The sequence below is a fragment of the Phyllobates terribilis genome, unplaced genomic scaffold, assembly GCF_046119375.1.
Source record: "Phyllobates terribilis strain yellow unplaced genomic scaffold, ASM4611937v1 Scaffold_2__4_contigs__length_985480577, whole genome shotgun sequence".
In the NCBI taxonomy this organism is placed as follows: Eukaryota; Metazoa; Chordata; class Amphibia; order Anura; family Dendrobatidae; genus Phyllobates; species Phyllobates terribilis.
The window spans coordinates 778735323-778756884 of NW_027362762.1; the positions used below are offsets into that span (position 1 = coordinate 778735323).

The 21562-nt window shown below is 42.3% G+C and overlaps 1 protein-coding gene across 1 annotated transcript in view; it reads right to left on the reverse strand.

The window, feature by feature from the left end:
* Window positions 1-1245: 1245 nt before the first annotated feature.
* LOC141247795 (CD99 antigen-like) overlaps window positions 1246-21562 on the reverse strand; it is a 62359-nt gene continuing 42042 nt past the window's right edge. The window contains exons 10-14 of the mRNA XM_073669270.1: window positions 12196-12219; window positions 10561-10584; window positions 8493-8609; window positions 7781-7837; window positions 1246-6282 (exon numbers count right to left, since the gene is read on the reverse strand). Coding sequence (XP_073525371.1) covers window positions 6257-6282; window positions 7781-7837; window positions 8493-8609; window positions 10561-10584; window positions 12196-12219 — 248 coding nt within the window. The 3' untranslated portion in view covers window positions 1246-6256. The remainder of the gene's footprint in view (window positions 6283-7780; window positions 7838-8492; window positions 8610-10560; window positions 10585-12195; window positions 12220-21562) is intronic.

The window sequence follows — 21562 nt, forward strand, 5'->3', positions numbered from 1 at the left end:
CATTTTAGGTGCCGGACCACTCTAAAGAAGTTTATTTTACACCCTAAGGGCTCGCTCTCACTTGTGATTAAATCGGACAAATGCAATCTGATGAAAAAAAATAAATAAATCAGACTGCATTCGGACCAATTTAATCCGATGATGGTGTGCTCAGTGGCGCTTTTTTTTTCAAGCTCCAATCGGATTGCATGCTGGATTTGGATCGCACGCACCCACTATGGGTGTGTGTGAATCATCAAACCGCACTCTGATAACACCCGAGTGCAGTGCGATTCCCACCGACGCCAGCAACAGAGGAGATAGAGAAATTGATTTCTCCGTCCCCTCTGCAGCTGTGCTGTGGTCCTCTCTGTGCGAGAGGAAGGATCGGAGCACAGAGCGCTGAACACCCGGCTCACGCACGCAGCAGCCGAATGTCATTAGAATATTGCATCTGATGCCATACACTAGTGGGACCCTGGCCTAAGACACATATCCCAGGGTTGAGTTGAACTTCTTAAAGGGACTCTGTCAGCACAGAATGACTGTTCAAAATAAATCCCGCTGCTCAGTGCTTCATGGCAGGGCCAATCATTTAAATACACTTCCCCACCTGCTTGTTGTACCCATCACCACCAGAGCGGGATCCAGCCATGGGAACTGCACGTCACCGGTCATGGTGACGTGCAGGGGAGGGGGGAAATATGGAAATTAAGTAGGTAGGCGGGGGATTTCTTAGCGTCCCCCGGACCGGAAGCATGTCAAAACTAATTTAATAAAAAGGAATTTCAAAGCAAGCAAACCTCTAATATATGAGACATACAGGTAAGTATAGATTTATATTTCTATCACCTGTATACCCATATTAGAGGTCTGATAAGTCCTAGTGGGGTGACAGATTCCCTTTAAGTGCCTACACAAGACCAATGCTGTGTTTTTAGGACAGGCAGTGCCTCCTACAGCAAATACGGTTGAGTTTTGATGGAAATGGTCTCTGCTTGCAATGCCATAAACCACACTGTTGTGTGATAATTACAAAACATTTCTGGGTCTACCATTCTAAACAAACCATGTTAAGATTTTGAATACAGCCAAGATAAGATGGCTGTTGGGTCATTGTCACAGCATGAATCTCTTCAGACTTCCACACACTTGGGTCAGTTGAATGTGCTTGTATATTTCAATACAAGGAAGAACAAGGCCCTGGGGGTAGTGAAATTAATGTGCATGATCATATGCATGGTAGACAAAACACTGCACAAAGAATTAAAAAAACAACATTTATTTAGAGTACATAACAGGAAAATGGCAAGCTTAAAAGTAACACGAATAAAGGCCTGACAAAAATGGGATATGTATTTTTATTACACTTTTGTCTTCTACTATATAAACAGCTCTAAAACCTTATCCAGTCTGTAACAATTAGCCTAAAGGGCTACCATTTTTATACCGATAGCAATTGACACTAAAATTGTGAATCCAGGTACTTAAAGAGGCTCTACAGTGAAAAACAGGTTCTCCCTTATCCAATGGATAGGTGATAACCATTTGATAGTTGGGGATCCGACTGCTGAAATGGGAAATGTATATCCCCATTAGAATGAAGCGACAGTGCACACGCTTGATCACAGCTCCATTCATTGCCTATGGTGGACCAAACACTGCGCTCGGCTTTGTCCGACAGTCCCACAGAGAGTGAATGGAGAGGTAGTAGGGCGTCTGACCTGCTAAGCAGTTTCGTAATGAGGATAAAAATTCCACGATCTGCCAATCGGTGCAGGTTCCAGCGATCTGATATCCAATCTGCAAGTTATAACTTGTTTTCAGTTGACAACCCCTTTAAACTTGTATGCCCCCCTTTCAACCTAATCCTTCATTCTGAAAAAAAAAACAAAAACAACATTCTACCACTATAAATTCCAATCAGCAGATGTTGAAGGACACTTCGGATTGTTGAATGCATTGGTTTGTCAGGTTGGGTCAACATTTTATCAAATGCCCATGACCAGCTTAAAGGAAATATATCACCTATATTTGTTTTTATTAGATATGAATACATTTTCTGATTGTATATATTTTTTCTGTTTTTTTTCTCCACTATTTTGAGGTGTTTATTGACTTCTATGGGAAAGGCCTGTAGTAGAGATGATCGAATCCATTTGATGCACACAGAATAAAGTTTACGTAATTCACAGGTCCCACTGAATTTGAATAATTTGCAATTTGATCCAAAGAAATACAAAATGACTACATCAGCAATATATGGTTTACAGGATTTCAGGTGCAACTACGCAGTCAATCAGGAGAAACGACCATAGACTGTATACGTAGAGGCAGCAGCTAATTAAGCCTTAAACTATAGGACAAATACTGCAGCAGTGAAGATGAGTGTAGTGGTCTTTGACTAATACAGGGATTTGATGGATGGTGGGAGAGAGAAATAAAAAAAAATAAAAAAAAAAAAGTGCCCGCAGAATAAGCAGTGACAAAATGCTGGAATATGTTTTTCTGCACTTAAATTACAATTTGGTTGCGTGCCCACTATGCGTTTTTCAAGCGTTTTTGCCACGGAATTTCCACAGAGAAAACGCTTAAAAAACGCTTGGTAATATGTGCCCCATGGTCCCCAATGATAATCCGCATGTGCTGTTCACATGCTGTGGAAATTTCCGCTGCGGATTATCATTGAGGAAAAATCCGCAGCATGTCCATTAATTTTGCGGACAAGCAGCATAATTGCCGCCATTGACTTGCATTGAACCGCATAATATCCGTATGAACACATGTGCCCATGAGGATATTAAATGATTCAATGTGCGGATGGTACCCGGGTCTGGGGAAGAGGAGACTCTCCTCCAGACCCGGGTACCATAGAACCTGTTAAAAAAAAGAATTTAAAATAAAAAATAAAAATTATACTCAAATTCCGATGTCCCTCGGTCTCCTCAATGGTGTGTCCTGGCTCCCCGATAGCTCGCGGTGGTGTAAAAGGACCTTCCATGACGTCATTTAGTCATGTGACAGGTCAAGCGACCGCTGTGTGACCTGTCACATGAATAAATGACGTCATAGAAGGTCCTTTTACACCACCACAAGCCGTACAAGAGATCGGACGCACCAGAGAGCAGACTGCAGGCCATCAGAAGGTGAGCAGAATATTTTTTTATTTATCATTTTTATTCTTTTTTTTTTTTTTTTTTTTTAACTACTACTTGGTCACACTATATAAATCCATGCCGGTTGCGTGGATTTATATAGTGTGACCAAGTTGTCAAGCACTTTTCCAAGTGATGCTAAAATCGCTTGGAAAAGCGCTTGATAAGCGTTTTTGCATGCATTTCTGCATGCGGGTTGACAAACGCTTCTACCTGGCAGGAAAAACGCATCTAAAATCCACATGCGTTTTTCCTGCCAGGGAGATGCAGAAAAAATCTGCAGCATTTCTGCATCGTGGGCACTTAGCCTTACACCTTTTTCTTCATTCTTAATGCACTAGCAAGCAGCAGCAAGACACGTGGAAAAAAAATGTGAAATCAGTGTCAGTACAGCAGCTTGTGACTAGCGAGCACACAATCTGAGTTTTTCATTTCTTGTGCAATCCTTTTAGTAAAAGGGAGAATTTTTTTTTTTTATAATAAAGGCATTAAAATTAAATACATACATTTATCTATGACCACAAAGTTTACATCCATACAAGCCAAACCAATACAGAGACGGTGCTGGCTTTTTATCATGTACCTACCTAGTTGATTACTACCGGATTACCCTCCATTTCTGTGGTGAGGTCACTGACCTTACTAGGGCTGGGTTTGGGTACAATCATAGGTGACCTCAAAGTGTTACATGCCTTTAGAGCAATTGGAGGATTTTGCAGAATTGCGATACATAGAGATCTAAATAGCTGTGACTCAAGTTTTTGGGAAAAATGTGTCGAACCTGGCAAATTTAGATTTTAAAAAGATTCAATCATCTCTAGTTTGCGGGTATGCTCTGATCTGTGCAAAAATCATGGTGGGGGGAAGTGATCAGTGACATCACATTGGGTGTGGTTTATTGTAATGAAGATGAATACATCTCCACAAATTACTTAAGAAGGAAGTCTGACAGCACAAAATGACTGCCCATCCCAAGGCTGCACCGAGATCCTCTGCTCGGTTTTAGAATCATAGAATGTTAGAGTTGGAAGGGACCTCCAGGGTCATAGTGTCCAACCCCCTGTTCAAGTCATTTTCTCTTTTTTGTGAGTCTCCCCGGGACTCAAACATACAGTTCAGCGAATCTTCCTACCAACTTATTTTGCATCTATTTCTGCCCCTCTTCCTTGATTGACAGCTCTGGCTTTACAAGAGCCAGAGGAAGTTCAGAGATTGATGGAAAGCAAATAGGTATAAAGGAGTACTGAACTGTTCGCTTATGCCAAGGGTGCACCTTTGCTTGAACAGTCATACCGAAATATATATATTTTTTCCCCCCAAGTGATTGGAGTTTTGCTCCACAAAATATCTTTTCATTTAGTTAAAAACAAAAAAACAATAAGGTGATTCATTCCCTTTAATAAAGTCACAGACCTTTATGGTCCCAACACATTAAAACAGTTGGAAGACATGAAAGCAGGCAAATAGAAGATAATGTTACAATGTACTCTAGAAAAGAAACCATGTCTGCCTAAGCCGTGGCACACAATGCTGCACCGCCAACACAATGGAAAAAAAAAACACCACTTTTTAATTCATGACCTTTTTGTTTCTATAGTCCTCCTGGACATTTTTCCACTAGTAGCAGTCCTAAAAAGTGTACCTATGACAATGTATTAAAAATCACATACTGTAATTCTGACCTACATATTGCATGCATTGGCTTTTTTTTTTAAAATGTCAAGTGTTTATTTTCTACAGGCCTTAAAAAAAGATAAAAAATTCAGTCTGCGGCTATCTGACCAAAAAACCCCAGAAATGAGAAGCCCAAAAACTGCTGTTCTGTGTCAGAATTAAAAACATTGGCTGGACATTTACCAAGTGAGTCCTCCCTACACTGATACATGTGAGCGCACACTGCATAATAGCGAGGATGTGAGCTTAACATCTTCATTGCCTGCCACTCACAATGGGAGCGGTAAACGATCTGCACTGCCGGGATCACCACAATTATACTTTGCCAATTTTACATTTTCCTTTGACAGTGAGAACATTAAAAGTTGGCTACATTTGTTTCAATATGTTTTCATCTTAAAAACACACAGCTTCTTTTAGAAGATTAACAAACAAAAATAAGGCAAAAGCTACTAAAAAAAAAAAAAAAAAGAAAGCACAACACAAAGACACAGTAGAGAAGTATGAACCAAAAGCATGTATATGAAAAAAGCACTTACGGAAAGTAGAAATCCAGCTTTCCCGACCTCCCTCCCCCCCACCTGATTATTTATCAAACATCCCTGCAGTTTGGCCTCCTGTCTTTGATTAGAAAGAAATCCAAATTTTAGATTTTGCTAAACTTTTTATCCATACATTAGTCTGCGTTCAAAACCCCACCCAAAAAAATGGTTTATAAAATAAAAGGGCAACATCGAAGTACTAATCTAGTTTTGGAAAACATGTTAATTTAAAACACTAGTAAATCTAAGTTTTTCCTAACTTCACCCATCCCCCACCTCCTGATTGTCTATTACTCTACCCTGCAATTTAGCCCCCTTCTTATGACACAGCACCTTGAATTTTAGAGGCCCCCCTTTTTTCTCTTCCTACACGCCCTCATTCCCATGCGGAGAGCCTCTGTGGTACAGTCCATGCACTTTCATCATACAGGAAGCTCCGATGCCTGAGATAGTGACCTCCTTGGGAGAACAGAAAGGCAAGAGTGGCCAGGAGGTCACAAAATCCGACTTGATAAACGGAATCCATGAGTTTTCGGATAAAAATGAATACATGAACAATGAAATACAAGTGCAATTATATAATAAAATTATACATGGTGACCAGTTGCATAATGAATTAAAAAGTTGTTTTTAGGGGAGTGCTTCAATAAACAAATCTAAATTAAAAAAACACAATCTTGAAAATAACAGGGAAATCCTAAAATTAAAAAGAAAAAAAAAAAAAGTAACAGGCGAAATTTGACCACGTGAATTCATAATGTCCATAAAATATGGCGGTGCTGCTTACAACTGTCCACACAAGCTGGCTGAATTTTTAGAGAATTCTGAAAAACTCTGCACAAGTCCTCTTCGGGAACTTCATTTTGGTGGGCAGCTTTGAGAAAGTCTGTATTCTAATTGCAGCATCTATTTCGCAAGCAAAGTACTTTGAACTGCAGGAGAAGAAAAAAAAATACATTGCATTATAACAATCCCAATGCCTGGAAGGAGCCAAGCAGGCACGTAGTAATCATTCAGTTCACAATAGTATGCAATAAACGCCCTCTAGTGGTGACCTGGGGATTATAAGATTCTGGTAGGTCTACAATAGGAAAAACAAAGCTGTAAACTCTAGATATGTTAACACCTTTAAGAGCGCACCGCTCCTTGGTCTCCTGTCTTCCTGCTTGCAGGAGGGTGGTGAGCACCTGATGACTGACATTTTTGGCCACTGTCATGCTGCTTTGACTCTGCAATGTCAAAGGACCATATGGGCACTAATGCTGGTTTAAGAGGCGCTCTTTCAAGCTCTAAAGTAACTCCTTGCCTAGGAAACTGGCTACTTCTGATAGGCAGCAATGTGGTCGGTAACCTAGGCAACGAGTAGTAAACTATAGGAATTAAAAGTCCCTCCATTTTTGAGAACAGAGATGATTTTTTTAAAGAGGTAAATTGCAAAGTTGCACGTTTTTACAAGCCCTTCGAAATTTTGCCCATTTAACAAGATGAGATAAATGGTAATCTTAAAAGGGTTGCCCCACTCGGAAGCTTTTAGTTATATGAAGCTCCAAATTATGAACATTGCTATTTCAGTTTATTTAAAAAAAATAAACTTACATGATCAGATAAAGAATAGTGATGAGTGAGCAGGGTGCTCTGGTACGCTTGTTACTCAATCACCATGCTGTTAGACCGCCAATAAACATGCGGGGATTGGCCGCCATACATGGTAAGGCTAGTAGAAATGTTGGCTACAGGCATTATTGTGACTGGCTGGCAGCATTGCATCATCAGGTGATCCACACCCACGGCAAGCGTGTCAGCCTCTGTTAGGTCCCCTGCTACATGGCTACTACTATCACAAGTTGCCAATGTTTGGATGATATGAAAGCTATTGACTGCAGCACATAATAGGTTAAACATTCAGGATTTGAGCCATATTACAACAGACACCGCAGCCAATGGCACACTCAGCTCGAGACAGCTCCAAGCAAGCGCCGTACATGTCTAGCGGATCATGGCAATCTGACAGCTGATACATGCTGCATGTGGATCGGGCAGCATGTATCAGACGCTGGCTGTATGATTTCTTACATATGTGTTTAACTCTGAAAACGTTGATATGTTTCAGAGAAGAAAACAGTTTAAAAATTGGTCAGCGGGCAAGGAGAAGCTGCAGGGGGATCCACCTATCCGACTAGCCCCCTGTGAGGCTATTAAACTAGGTTTTTGTTTGTAATGCCGCAACGTTTCAGATTTTTACACACATGAAAAATCATGTAGCCAGTGTGATACATATGTTGCCTGTGACCGGACCGAATGTATCTACAGTCAGGTTCCCTTTAATAACCTACTAGGTGGGAAGGGGTTGATTTCGGTGTGCGTGCGTGTAAAATTAATTATATGATGCGACTAGATGCGCAATAAGCACACAGTAACCGCCATCTCTACCTTGAGGTTCTGACTGGTCTCCTTTGTGACTATCCATGTTCACGTTTTCTGGATCATCTGAAATGAGAACACAGACAATACATATTTGTGGGGAACAGTCAGTCATTTAACATTCTTCCCTGCTTCTTTACACCATTTAAGATGCCAAACTAATGAAACAGGGATGCAGGCAGATGCAGTCTCTGTAACTACAAGGGCACAGAGCGGTCCTAAAGTGAGGATCATGCAAGTCCTGATGCACCAACCAGCTTGTGTCACTAAAATTGGGGCTACGTGGAGATTTTAGTGGCGACGCGCCACTGCAACATAAGGTTACTGAATGGGATTGCATTATAATCCACAACCTCACCTTGATTATCACTGGAAGCCGTACATTACTGACTGTGCTTGAGGATTAATTCTGAGATTGGAATCCATTTGATAAAAAAAGCAAAATCCTCAATATATTTTAAATACAGAAGACCGGATGCCATTTTGACACAGATTATTTCACTCTTTCAGGTACCTTGGTCTCCGATATACTTAAAGTTTATGAAAAGGTCTCATGTACCATAAAAGACAGAGCTAAAAGCCATAGTGCCACATATGATTCCACTCTGTGTGTGTCTACATCAGTGGGAGAGGACAGTGACTTATCTCTGGTGGAAACTACAAGATTGGACAATCCAACTGTCCAGAGGCCACACACACCTGCAGATCAGCACTAGTTTACCTGCAGCAGCTCCTTTGAAGCACAGCTTTTTCTTCTGATACGCTATGAAACTTGATACTGCCCCGACTGCTGCCACAGCCACCGTACTGACGATACCGGCCAACATACTCTGGTTGCCTGCAACATACACAGCATTTTGGGAATGTTAGTGTAGAGTCAATATCATTTAAACCAGGGGTCCTCAAACTAAGGCCCGCGGGCCACATGCAGCCCGCGGAGGACTTTTATCCGGCCCGCCGGGCTATGGGCGGAGGAGAGGGGAGCGGTTTCAGCGCCCGCCCTTCTCCCCCGCTTGCTCAGGGCCCCGGCAGGCGGATACTTACCTCTCCCCGTGCCTCTGCAGATCCGCTGTCTTCCTACTCTGCGCTTCCTGTGACGTCTCAGGTCAGAGGGTGCGGTGACGTCTTTACACCGAGCCCTCCCGAGTGCCGTCACAGGCAGCGCAGAGCAGGACAACGCCGCCGCGACGCTGTAGTCCAGACCAGAGTAGAGCAGCGGCAGCAGGTGAGGAGGAGTGAGGTGAGTATTGGATTTTTTTTTTTTTTAATGTATGGAGGCATAGGTCATTATATGGGGGGGGGGGTGACATGCTGCATGTGGCACTATATGGTGGGGGGGTGACATGCTGCATGTGGCATTATATGGGGGGGGGGTGACATGCTGCATGTGGCATTAAATGGGGGGGGGGGGGTGACCTGCTGCATGTGCCATTATATGGGGGGGTGACCTGCTGCATGTGCCATTATATGGGGGGGTGACCTGCTGCATGTGCCATTATATGGGGGGGTGACCTGCTGCATGTGGCATTATATGGGGGGGGTGACCTGCTGCATGTGGCATTATATGGGGGGGTGACCTGCTGCATGTGGCATTATATGGGGGGGTGACCTGCTGCATGTGGCATTATATGGGGGGGTGACCTGCTGCATGTGGCATTATATGGGGGGGTGACCTGCTGCATGTGGCATTATATGGGGGGGTGACCTGCTGCATGTGGCATTATATGGGGGGGTGACCTGCTGCATGTGGCATTATAAGGGGGAAACAGCCTGCCTATTGGGAACATTTACCTGCCCATTGAGGACCTATGCTGCCTATTGGGGACATTTACCTGCCTATTGGGGACCTATGTTGCCTATTGGGGACCTATGTTGCCTATTGGGGACATTTACCTGCCTATTGGGGACCTATGTTGCCTATTGGGGACATTTACCTGCCTATTGAGGACCTATGCTGCCTATTGGGGACCTATGTTGCCTATTGGGGACCTTTACCTGCCTATTGAGGACCTATGCTGCCTATTGGGTACAGTTATCTACCTATTGAAATACCGGTTGATTTAACTTTACTTGTTCTTCATTTTAAATATTGTATTTGTTCCTGTATTGTTTTTTTTTTACTACAAAATAAGATATGTGCAGTGTGCATAGTAATTTGTTCATAGGTTTTTTTTTTTAAAACTATATTCCGGCCCTCCAATGGGCCACCCTGTTTAAAAAGTTTGAGGACCCCCGATTTAAACTATGCTTAAATCAATAGTACAAGTGAATATAAACTTTCTAATAAATCAGAAAAATCCTTCCGTCCAACTAGTCTCCTGTGCAGCTCAGTCCCTAGCAGTTTTTAAATTATGTATTAAACATATATAACTAAAATCAGGCAAAAAGCATCTGATACATGCTGCCCGTGGATCAGGCAGAATGCATCAGCCGTCAGGTTCCTTTTAAATCCATTTTGGTCAAAGCAAAACAGACTCGCTATATATTTACATATCCAATTATAGTTCCCATTAAACGCTTCGGAAATGGGATGGGGGATTGAAGGGAGTAGTGCTTAGAACAGAGACCAGGCACAGACAGGCATATCCTGCAGCAGCTTCCTGCAGGTTTTCCTTCAGTGCTGAACTCGCAGCCACACAGCTCAATACTGCTGTATAATGTCACCCAGAGTAAATCCACACATGATCAGGTGCTGACCAAGTCACATAGCCCCTACAGGAGTTGGAAGGGAAGCCAATGTTTCCAATGTAATTTACACACAATTACTAAACTTCCAAAATAGGCATTACCTTCTTGCCCCGGTTCTTCTCCACCTGAAATAAGATAAATGAAGGCAGTTAATGTAGGCTCAGTACACACTCGTTCCACAGGTCTTGGCTCAGATTGTAAAGACGCATGCATCATATGATAGGAGAGGAGCGGAAACACATGCACTAAGCAAGACCACAGCGACTGTTAGCAAAAGCTTATTTAATACAATTTTAGTATTTTGTGACATTTTAGTCTCTAAAAATTTTTCATAGGTAGAAATTGATCAGAAAGCGCCTCTAACTCTGAAGCAGTATACAGCATTGAGGAATTGTGTTCTCAGCAAGACCCTAATTCAGTGATGCCATAAAAATCACCAGTAAGTGCACAGAGGACGTCATATGGTCCAATGTTAATTGTTGGTGCACGCAAGAAATAATTCAACAATATCCCATACAAAAACACAGACATATCTGGAGCTTGCAGGGTAGTGGTAGCCTGGTAGGGCAGGGATATTAGCAAGGAAAGGGATTCTGATAATGAAATCCTAACGGTCTACTTTGGTCTTAATTTCTGCACATCTTTTTAGGTTTTTCATTGTCGTATTCCAGAAGACATTTTTTACTTCATATTTCGTCAATGTAACTGTATGAGGGCTTGATTTTTACGGGAGGAGACGCATTTGTCAGTGGCACCATTTTAGGGTGTTTTTATGGGAAGTGATAATTCTGCTGTGTAAAAGGTTACACTCCTCAAGTGCTGCACCAATAAAGTCTTACCTTTATTCTGTGAGTCAGCACAATTATGGCAATACCAAATTAATGTAGTTTTATTACTACTGTACAATAAATAGTTAAAAAAAAAAAAATAACTTGCTTTGGATCACCATATGTTAAACATTTTTCTTTTCTGACCTATACGAGGTGCTTATTTAGTTGCAGGACAAGCTGTAGCTATCATTGGTCCCATTTTTGGGTAGACAAATTTTTGATCACTTTTTATTTTCACTTTTGGCAGGAGGGATGAAGAAAAACTTTTTGGTGCGTACATGGTGCGGGATAAATAAAAATAAAGTTCACTAATAAGAGTTGATGTGATTACAGCGGTACCCATTGTTTTTTTTGTTTTTTAAATTCATGCCTAGATCTGTAACTTTCATTTTTCGGAGTAGGGCTCTAAGAGGGTTCATTTTCTGTTTTTTATTTGCAACATTTGGGGGTACATACAACTTTTTGATTGTTGCAGCACCCCTTCCAACTTTTATTCAGAAAAAAAAATGATTTTAGGCTATTTGGCTGTGATCTATGGCAGACCAATCATTGTTAGGCCTGGGGTTGCCATAGCAACCACTGGCTCCCTGATATCACACTGCAGGGAGCTGATGGAGTGAGAGGGAGCGATCAACCTCCGTCAAATTATTTACATACAGTGGTCACTATTCACTGTGGCATATAAGGAGTTAATAGCACCGCTGCAGACGACAGCAGCGCTTAATCCCCACTGCTATGTCTGTACTGATGTTAGTCATCTGGAGTCCAGTGATCGCAATGGAGAAGGCATCATGTCCTCCGGCAGTGTAAGGCAGCACTGTGACGGCATGTGGTTAAGGTTTTGCTGAGGGATTAAGAATGACGTTCATACGCCATACAATAATGAGGAAAAGTATGGAGACATACCAGCTGATGGTTGCAATGCACGACCTAGCAAAAGTTGTAAGTAAAATACAAGCATGGTTAGAAAAAGCTAATGACAAGTTAGGCCAAGTCCCCACAATGACTATTTGGTACATTTATTATGGTCTAGCAAAGTGTATGTGATTTATAAAGATCTCATGCCCACTGTGCTTCTTTATGCTGCAGAAAATGACCTGAAGTACAATTTTTAAATCTGCAACATGTCAATTTCTCATAAATATTCTATTTATTTCCAGATTTTCCCCACAGACTTGGAGACATTGAAAATCCGTAGATAAATGCAGTAAAAAATAAAAAAATAAAATACATGGAATCCAAACAGGACTTTTCCGGTCACTTAGCTTTGATAAAACCGCAATTCAATAAAAAAAAAAAAAAAAAAAAAACACAACACCTTAATTAGCTAATTGGTGCATGAAAAACATGCCAAAAACTCATTTTGGAAACTTAGCCTTCTACATTAACGTGAACAGTTTAGTGTTGTCACTGTATTACTTCTATAGCACCATCATACACTCTAGCGCTCCACATACTGTTCCTATATGCTCCGCTACAGATTAGATTGTGAGCCCCGGTCCGTATGTCTGGCACTTTCAGTATCTTCCCCACCACATGTGCAGGCAACAGTCGGGCCAGGCTTGCGGCAACAGTCGGGCCAGGCTTGCGGCAACAGTCGGGCCAGGCTTGCGGCAACAGTCGGGCCAGGCTTGCGGCAACAGTCGGGCCAGGCTTGCGGCAACAGTCGGGCCAGGCTTGCGGCAACAGTCGGGCCAGGCTTGCGGCAACAGTCGGGCCAGGCTTGCGGCAACAGTCGGGCCAGGCTTGCGGCAACAGTCGGGCCAGGCTTGCGGCAACAGTCGGGCCAGGCTTGCGGCAACAGTCGGGCCAGGCTTGCGGCAACAGTCGGGCCAGGCTTGCGGCAACAGTCGGGCCAGGCTTGCGGCAACAGTCGGGCCAGGCTTGCGGCAACAGTCGGGCCAGGCTTGCGGCAACAGTCGGGCCAGGCTTGCGGCAACAGTCGGGCCAGGCTTGCGGCAACAGTCGGGCCAGGCTTGCGGCAACAGTCGGGCCAGGCTTGCGGCAACAGTCGGGCCAGGCTTGCGGCAACAGTCGGGCCAGGCTTGCGGCAACAGTCGGGCCAGGCTTGCGGCAACAGTCGGGCCAGGCTTGCGGCAACAGTCGGGCCAGGCTTGCGGCAACAGTCGGGCCAGGCTTGCTGCAACAGTCGGGCCAGGCTTGCTGCAACAGTCGGGCCAGGCTTGCTGCAACAGTCGGGCCAGGCTTGCTGCAACAGTCGGGCCAGGCTTGCTGCAACAGTCGGGCCAGGCTTGCTGCAACAGTCGGGCCAGGCTTGCTGCAACAGTCGGGCCAGGCTTGTTGCAACAGTCGGGCCAGGCTTGTTGCAACAGTCGGGCCAGGCTTGTTGCAACAGTCGGGCCAGGCTTGTTGCAACAGTCGGGCCAGGCTTGTTGCAACAGTCGGGCCAGGCTTGTTACAACAGTCGGGCCAGGCTTGTTACAACAGTCGGGCCAGGCTTGTTACAACAGTCGGGCCAGGCTTGTTACAACAGTCGGGCCAGGCTTGTTACAACAGTCGGGCCAGGCTTGTTACAACAGTCGGGCCAGGCTTGTTACAACAGTCGGGCCAGGCTTGTTATTACTGCTACTCCAGTTTTCCCAGCATAAAAGCTGTTGCACGTTATGTCGCCCACCATATTTATGCCATAATTTGTAACTTTGGGGTTTTTTAATAAAAAGTGGACTGTGCTTATTGGAGCGACTGCGGCCATGTGCAGACGACAAACGTACTACAATTTACACCAGAAAGTAGTGTATAGTTCAAATCTATCTAGGACTGGAGAAGAATGGGTTAAATCTGCGCTGCCGACGAGTCAGTGATGAGCAGGAAACAGATATCCAGGAACGCGGTTTATTTGTCAGCAATGAGCATTGTGGTTTGTCCTGATGAATTAGTGTGATACTTCGAAACGCGCGTTGTTGGATATCTGTTTCCTGCTCATCACTGACCCGTCGGCAGCACAGATTTAACCCATTCTTCTCCAGCAGCTCCTTAAGCGGTTGTTTTTCACATTTGCCCACATTTCCCTACTTTTATCCAGGGAAGACCCTATTGCGCTAATTGTCTTTCCAGATCATTAGTCCACTAGTGCTAATCTACTCACAGCACAGAAGATGATTAACTTAAGAGGCATGTGATAAAGGGATCCTGTCACTTCATTCATTCTGGCCGAACCACAGGCAGCATGAACCCATAGCTGGCTGCACAATGTCAGCCAGGTACAAGAAAAATCAACTTTAAAAGTACCTGCAGGGAACCATAGCCAGAGACTAGACTAGTCCAGCTCCGCCACTGCTCTAGGTGATAAGTCAGACCTGAAAGAAGTCAGCCGGAGGCAGAGCCAGATTAAAGATCCGGCTGGCATCTATAGGCAGAGAAGAGATTAAAGGCAATCTGTCAACAGTTTTTTTGTAATCTGAGAGCAGATTGATGTAGGGGCAGAGTGCCTGACTCCAGGGAAGTCACAAGGCTGTGTTTAATCAGCAGGAGATCACCACTAGAGGACAAGGAGCCGTGTGCCTCCTAGTCCAACCATACCCCCAGCACGGATTAGTAGCTTTTTATCAATATACAGTGTTCACTGTAAACTGTCAGTCAGTGGTGTGGGCAGTGTTACACAGGACTCAGCAGTCAGAGCTCTGCTAGATCTGCAACAGAAAAAAACTGATTCAATCACAACTGCTGCACCAAGTAAACTAAGTGACATCACTGGAATCAGGGTATCTGTCTCTACATCATGCTGTCAGATTACAAAAACCTGATGACAGATTCTCTTTAAAGCATATTTTCTCTGAAACGAAGGAACACTTAGATAAAAATATATCTGGCTGGCATCGTGCAGTCAGACTCATTCATGCTGCCTGTGGGTTAGGCAGCAGAAATCATGTGACCAATAACCTTTAAATTATGAAGGTCTTATTAAATCCCCCTCAGGTTAAACCAGTGCACAAGTTTAACAATTTCCTACAGAATTTACAACAGGAGGAACATTAGAAAAAATGCTTTAAAAGCATAACTCATTTAAAGTGGCCAGTAAATGCTTTTTTTTTTCCATTCCCGCAGCTCCAGAGTATGATTTTTTTCTTTTAAATCTGCTGTACAGTTCCAGAGTTCCTTTTCATTCGATGTGCCCGATATGATAAAATCGGGATGGGGGTGGGGTGTGTGCCTTGCTCACAGGGCAATAAGGCAGAGCAGCCTAAAGACAAGACGCGCTCTCAGAGAACCCTGTAAGCCCCCCTCTCTTGGTAAAGACCTCAATTAACAAGGTGGGTGCATTAAATAAAAAGGTTCAAGCTCTGAAACAGTATGCCAGGTTTAAAAAGAGAAAAAAAGCAATGCGATACCCCGGGGAGCAGTGGGAATAAGAACATAAATTGGCTACTTGTCTCCTGCAGACGGCTTCTCTAAGTTTACTTTTCAGAACCAAACAATAATGAAATGGATAATGAAGCAAAAAACAAAGTCTAATACACCAAATTAAAAAATTACTACTTTACACATTTAAATTTGCTTTTCAGAATTAAAACAGCGCATGAAAAAAAATTTGGCATAACTACTTTGGTAAAGTAGGTGAGCGGCATAGCATTGTGGAAAGCAATCTTTTCTCAAATGCAAGCGTGAAATTTATAGGGACAGTAGCATGGCCTCAGGAGATCTAATAAAGCGAGGTGGAGGGTTATTAGCGTTCCCATAAGCACTGCTGAATGCTGGGGTCATCACAGCTGCACACTACATTCATTAATACACGGTGATATACTGTCCAGGCTTTCATGCTCATATGAAGCGCACTATACATTCATTAATACACGGTGATATACTGTCCAGGCGTTCATGCTCCTATGAAGCACACTATACAGTCATTAATACACGGTGATATACTGTCCAGGCTTTCATGCTCATATGAAGCACACTATACAGTCATTAATACACGGTGATATACTGTCCAGGCTTTCATGCTCATATGAAGCGCACTATACAGTCATTAATACACGGTGATATACTGTCCAGGCTTTCATGCTCCTATGAAGCGCACTATACATTCATTAATACACGGTGATATACTGTCCAGGCTTTCATGCTCCTATGAAGCGCACTATACAGTCATTAATACACGGTGATATACTGTCCAGGCTTTCATGCTCATATGAAGCACACTATACATTCATTAATACACGGTGATATACTGTCCAGGCTTTCATGCTCATATGAAGCACACTATACAGTCATTAATACACGGTGATATACTGTCCAGGCTTTCATGCTCATATGAAGCTCACTATACAGTCATTAATACACGGTGATATACTGTCCAGGCTTTCATAGTCATATGAAGCACACTATACATTCATTAATACACGGTGATATACTGTCCAGGCTTTCATGCTCATATGAAGCGCACTATACAGTCATTAATACACGGTGATATACTGTCCAGGCTTTCATGCTCATATGAAGCACACTATACAGTCATTAATACACGGTGATATACTGTCCAGGCTTTCATGCTCATATGAAGCACACTATACATCCATTAATACACGGTGATATACTGTTCAGGCTTTCATAGTCATATGAAGCACACTATACAGTCATTAATACACGGTGATATACTGTCCAGGCTTTCATGCTCATATGAAGCGCACTATACAGTCATTAATACACGGTGATATACTGTCCAGGCTTTCATGCTCATATGAAGCGCACTATACAGTCATTAATACACGGTGATATACTGTCTAGGCTTTCATGCTCATATGAAGCGCACTATACATCCATTAATACACGGTGATATACTGTTCAGGCTTTCATAGTCATATGAAGCACACTATACATTCATTAATACACGGTGATATACTGTCCAGGCTTTCATGCTCATATGAAGCGCACTATACAGTCATTAATACACGGTGATATACTGTCCAGGCTTTCATGCTCATATGAAGCGCACTATACAGTCATTAATACACGGTGATATACTGTCCAGGCTTTCATGCTCATATGAAGCGCACTATACAGTCATTAATACACGGTGATATACTGTCCAGGCTTTCATGCTCATATGAAGCACACTATACAGTCATTAATACACGGTGATATACTGTCCAGGCTTTCATGCTCATATGAAGCGCACTATACATTCATTAATACACGGTGATATACTGTCCAGGCTTTCATGCTCATATGAAGCACACTATACAGTCATTAATACACGGTGATATACTGTCCAGGCTTTCATGCTCATATGAAGCACACTATACAGTCATTAATACACGGTGATATACTGTCCAGGCTTTCATGCTCATATGAAGCTCACTATACATTCATTAATACACGGTGATATACTGTCCAGGCTTTCATGCTCATATGAAGCACACTATACATTCATTAATACACGGTGATATACTGTCCAGGCTTTCATGCTCATATGAAGCGCACTATACAGTCATTAATACACGGTGATATACTGTCCAGGCTTTCATGCTCATATGAAGCGCACTATACAGTCATTAATACACGGTGATATACTGTCCAGGCTTTCATGCTCATATGAAGCGCACTATACATCCATTAATACACGGTGATATACTGTTCAGGCTTTCATAGTCATATGAAGAAAACTATACAGTCATTAATACACGGTGATATACTGTCCAGGCTTTCATGCTCATATGAAGCACACTATACAGTCATTAATACACGGTGATATACTGTCCAGGCTTTCATGCTCATATGAAGCTCACTATACATTCATTAATACACGGTGATATAGTGTCCAGGCTTTCATGCTCATATGAAGCGCACTATACAGTCATTAATACACGGTGATATACTGTCCAGGCTTTCATGCTCATATGAAGCGCACTATACATCCATTAATACACGGTGATATACTGTTCAGGCTTTCATAGTCATATGAAGCACACTATACATTCATTAATACACGGTGATATACTGTCCAGGCTTTCATGCTCATATGAAGCACACTATACAGTCATTAATACACGGTGATATACTGTCCAGGCTTTCATGCTCATATGAAGCACACTATACAGTCATTAATACACGGTGATATACTGTCCAGGCTTTCATGCTCATATGAAGCGCACTATACATTCATTAATACACGGTGATATACTGTCCAGGCTTTCATGATCATATGAAGCGCACTATACATTCATTAATACACGGTGATATACTGTCCAGGCTTTCATGCTCATATGAAGCACACTATACAGTCATTAATACACGGTGATATACTGTCCAGGCTTTCATGCTCATATGAAGCGCACTATACATTCATTAATACACGGTGATATACTGTCCAGGCTTTCATGGTCATATGAAGCGCACTATACATTCATTAATACACGGTGATATACTGTCCAGGCTTTCATGCTCATATGAAGCGCACTATACATTCATTAATACACGGTGATATACTGTTCAGGCTTTCATGCTCATATGAAGCACACTATACATTCATTAATACACGGTGATATACTGTCCAGGCTTTCATGCTCATATGAAGCGCACTATACAGTCATTAATACACGGTGATATACTGTTCAGGCTTTCATGCTCATATGAAGCACACTATACATTCATTAATACACGGTGATATACTGTCCAGGCTTTCATGCTCATATGAAGCACACTATACATTCATTAATACACGGTGATATACTGTCCAGGCTTTCATGCTCATATGAAGCACACTATACATTCATTAATACACGGTGATATACTGTCCAGGCTTTCATGCTCATATGAAGCATCACTATACAGTCATTAATACACGGTGATATACTGTCCAGGCTTTCATGCTCATATGAAGCACACTATACATTCATTAATACACGGTGATATACTGTCCAGGCTTTCATGCTCATATGAAGCACACTATACAGTCATTAATACACGGTGATATACTGTCCAGGCTTTCATGCTCATATGAAGCATCACTATACAGTCATTAATACACGGTGATATACTGTCCAGGCTTTCATGGTCATATGAAGCGCACTATACATTCATTAATACACGGTGATATACTGTCCAGGCTTTCATGCTCATATGAAGCATCACTAAACATTCATTAATACACGGTGATATACTGTCCAGGCTTTCATGCTCATATGAAGCATCACTAAACATTCATTAATACACGGTGATATACTGTCCAGGCTTTCATGCTCATATGAAGCATCACTATACAGTCATTAATACACGGTGATATACTGTCCAGGCTTTCATGCTCATATGAAGCGCACTATACAGTCATTAATACACGGTGATATACTGTCCAGGCTTTCATGGTCATATGAAGCGCACTATACATTCATTAATACACGGTGATATACTGTCCAGGCTTTCATGCTCATATGAAGCACACTATACATTCATTAATACACGGTGATATACTGTCCAGGCTTTCATGCTCATATGAAGCATCACTAAACATTCATTAATACACGGTGATATACTGTCCAGGCTTTCATGCTCATATGAAGCGCACTATACATTCATTAATACACGGTGATATACTGTCCAGGCTTTCATGCTCATATGAAGCACACTATACATTCATTAATACACGGTGATATACTGTCCAGGCTTTCATGCTCATATGAAGCATCACTAAACATTCATTAATACACGGTGATATACTGTCCAGGCTTTCATGCTCATATGAAGCACACTATACAGTCATTAATACACGGTGATATACTGTCCAGGCTTTCATGCTCATATGAAGCGCACTATACAGTCATTAATGCACGGTGATATACTGTCCAGGCTTTCATGCTCATATGAAGCACACTATACATTCATTAATACACGGTGATATACTGTCCAGGCTTTCATGGTCATATGAAGCGCACTATACATTCATTAATACACGGTGATATACTGTCCAGGCTTTCATGCTCATATGAAGCATCACTAAACATTCATTAATACACGGTGATATACTGTCCAGGCTTTCATGCTCCTATGAAGCGCACTATACAGTTATTAATACACGGTGATATACTGTCTAGGCTTTCATGCTCATATGAAGCACACTATACATTCATTAATACACGGTGATATACTGTCCAGGCTTTCATGCTCCTATGAAGCGCACTATACAGTCATTAATACACGGTGATATACTGTCCAGGCTTTCATGCTCATATGAAGCGCACTATACAGTCATTAATACACGGTGATATACTGTCCAGGCTTTCATGCTCATATGAAGCGCACTATACAGTCATTAATACACGGTGATATACTGTCCAGGCTTTCATGCTCATATGAAGCACACTATACATTCATTAATACACGGTGATATACTGTCCAGGCTTTCATGCTCCTATGAAGCGCACTATACAGTCATTAATACACGGTGATATACTGTCCAGGCTTTCATGCTCATATGAAGCACACTATACATTCATTAATACACGGTGATATACTGTCCAGGCTTTCATGCTCATATGAAGCGCACTATACATTCATTAATACACGGTGATATACTGTCCAGGCTTTCATGGTCATATGAAGCACACTATACAGTCATTAATACACGGTGATATACTGTCCAGGCTTTCATGGTCATATGAAGCGCACTATACATTCATTAATACACGGTGATATACTGTCCAGGCTTTCATGCTCATATGAAGCGCACTATACAGTCATTAATACACGGTGATATACTGTCCAGGCTTTCATGGTCATATGAAGCGCACTATACATTCATTAATACACGGTGATATACTGTCCAGGCTTTCATGCTCATATGAAGCGCACTATACAGTCATTAATACACGGTGATATACTGTCCAGGCTTTCATGGTCATATGAAGCGCACTATACATTCATTAATACACGGTGATATACTGTCCAGGCTTTCATGGTCATATGAAGCACACTATACATTCATTAATACACGGTGATATACTGTCCAGGCTTTCATGCTCATATGAAGCATCACTAAACATTCATTAATACACGGTGATATACTGTCCAGGCTTTCATGCTCATATGAAGCGCACTATACATTCATTAATACACGGTGATATACTGTCCAGGCTTTCATGCTCATATGAAGCACACTATACATTCATTAATACACGGTGATATACTGTCCAGGCTTTCATGCTCATATGAAGCATCACTAAACATTCATTAATACACGGTGATATACTGTCCAGGCTTTCATGCTCATATGAAGCGCACTATACAGTCATTAATGCACGGTGATATACTGTCCAGGCTT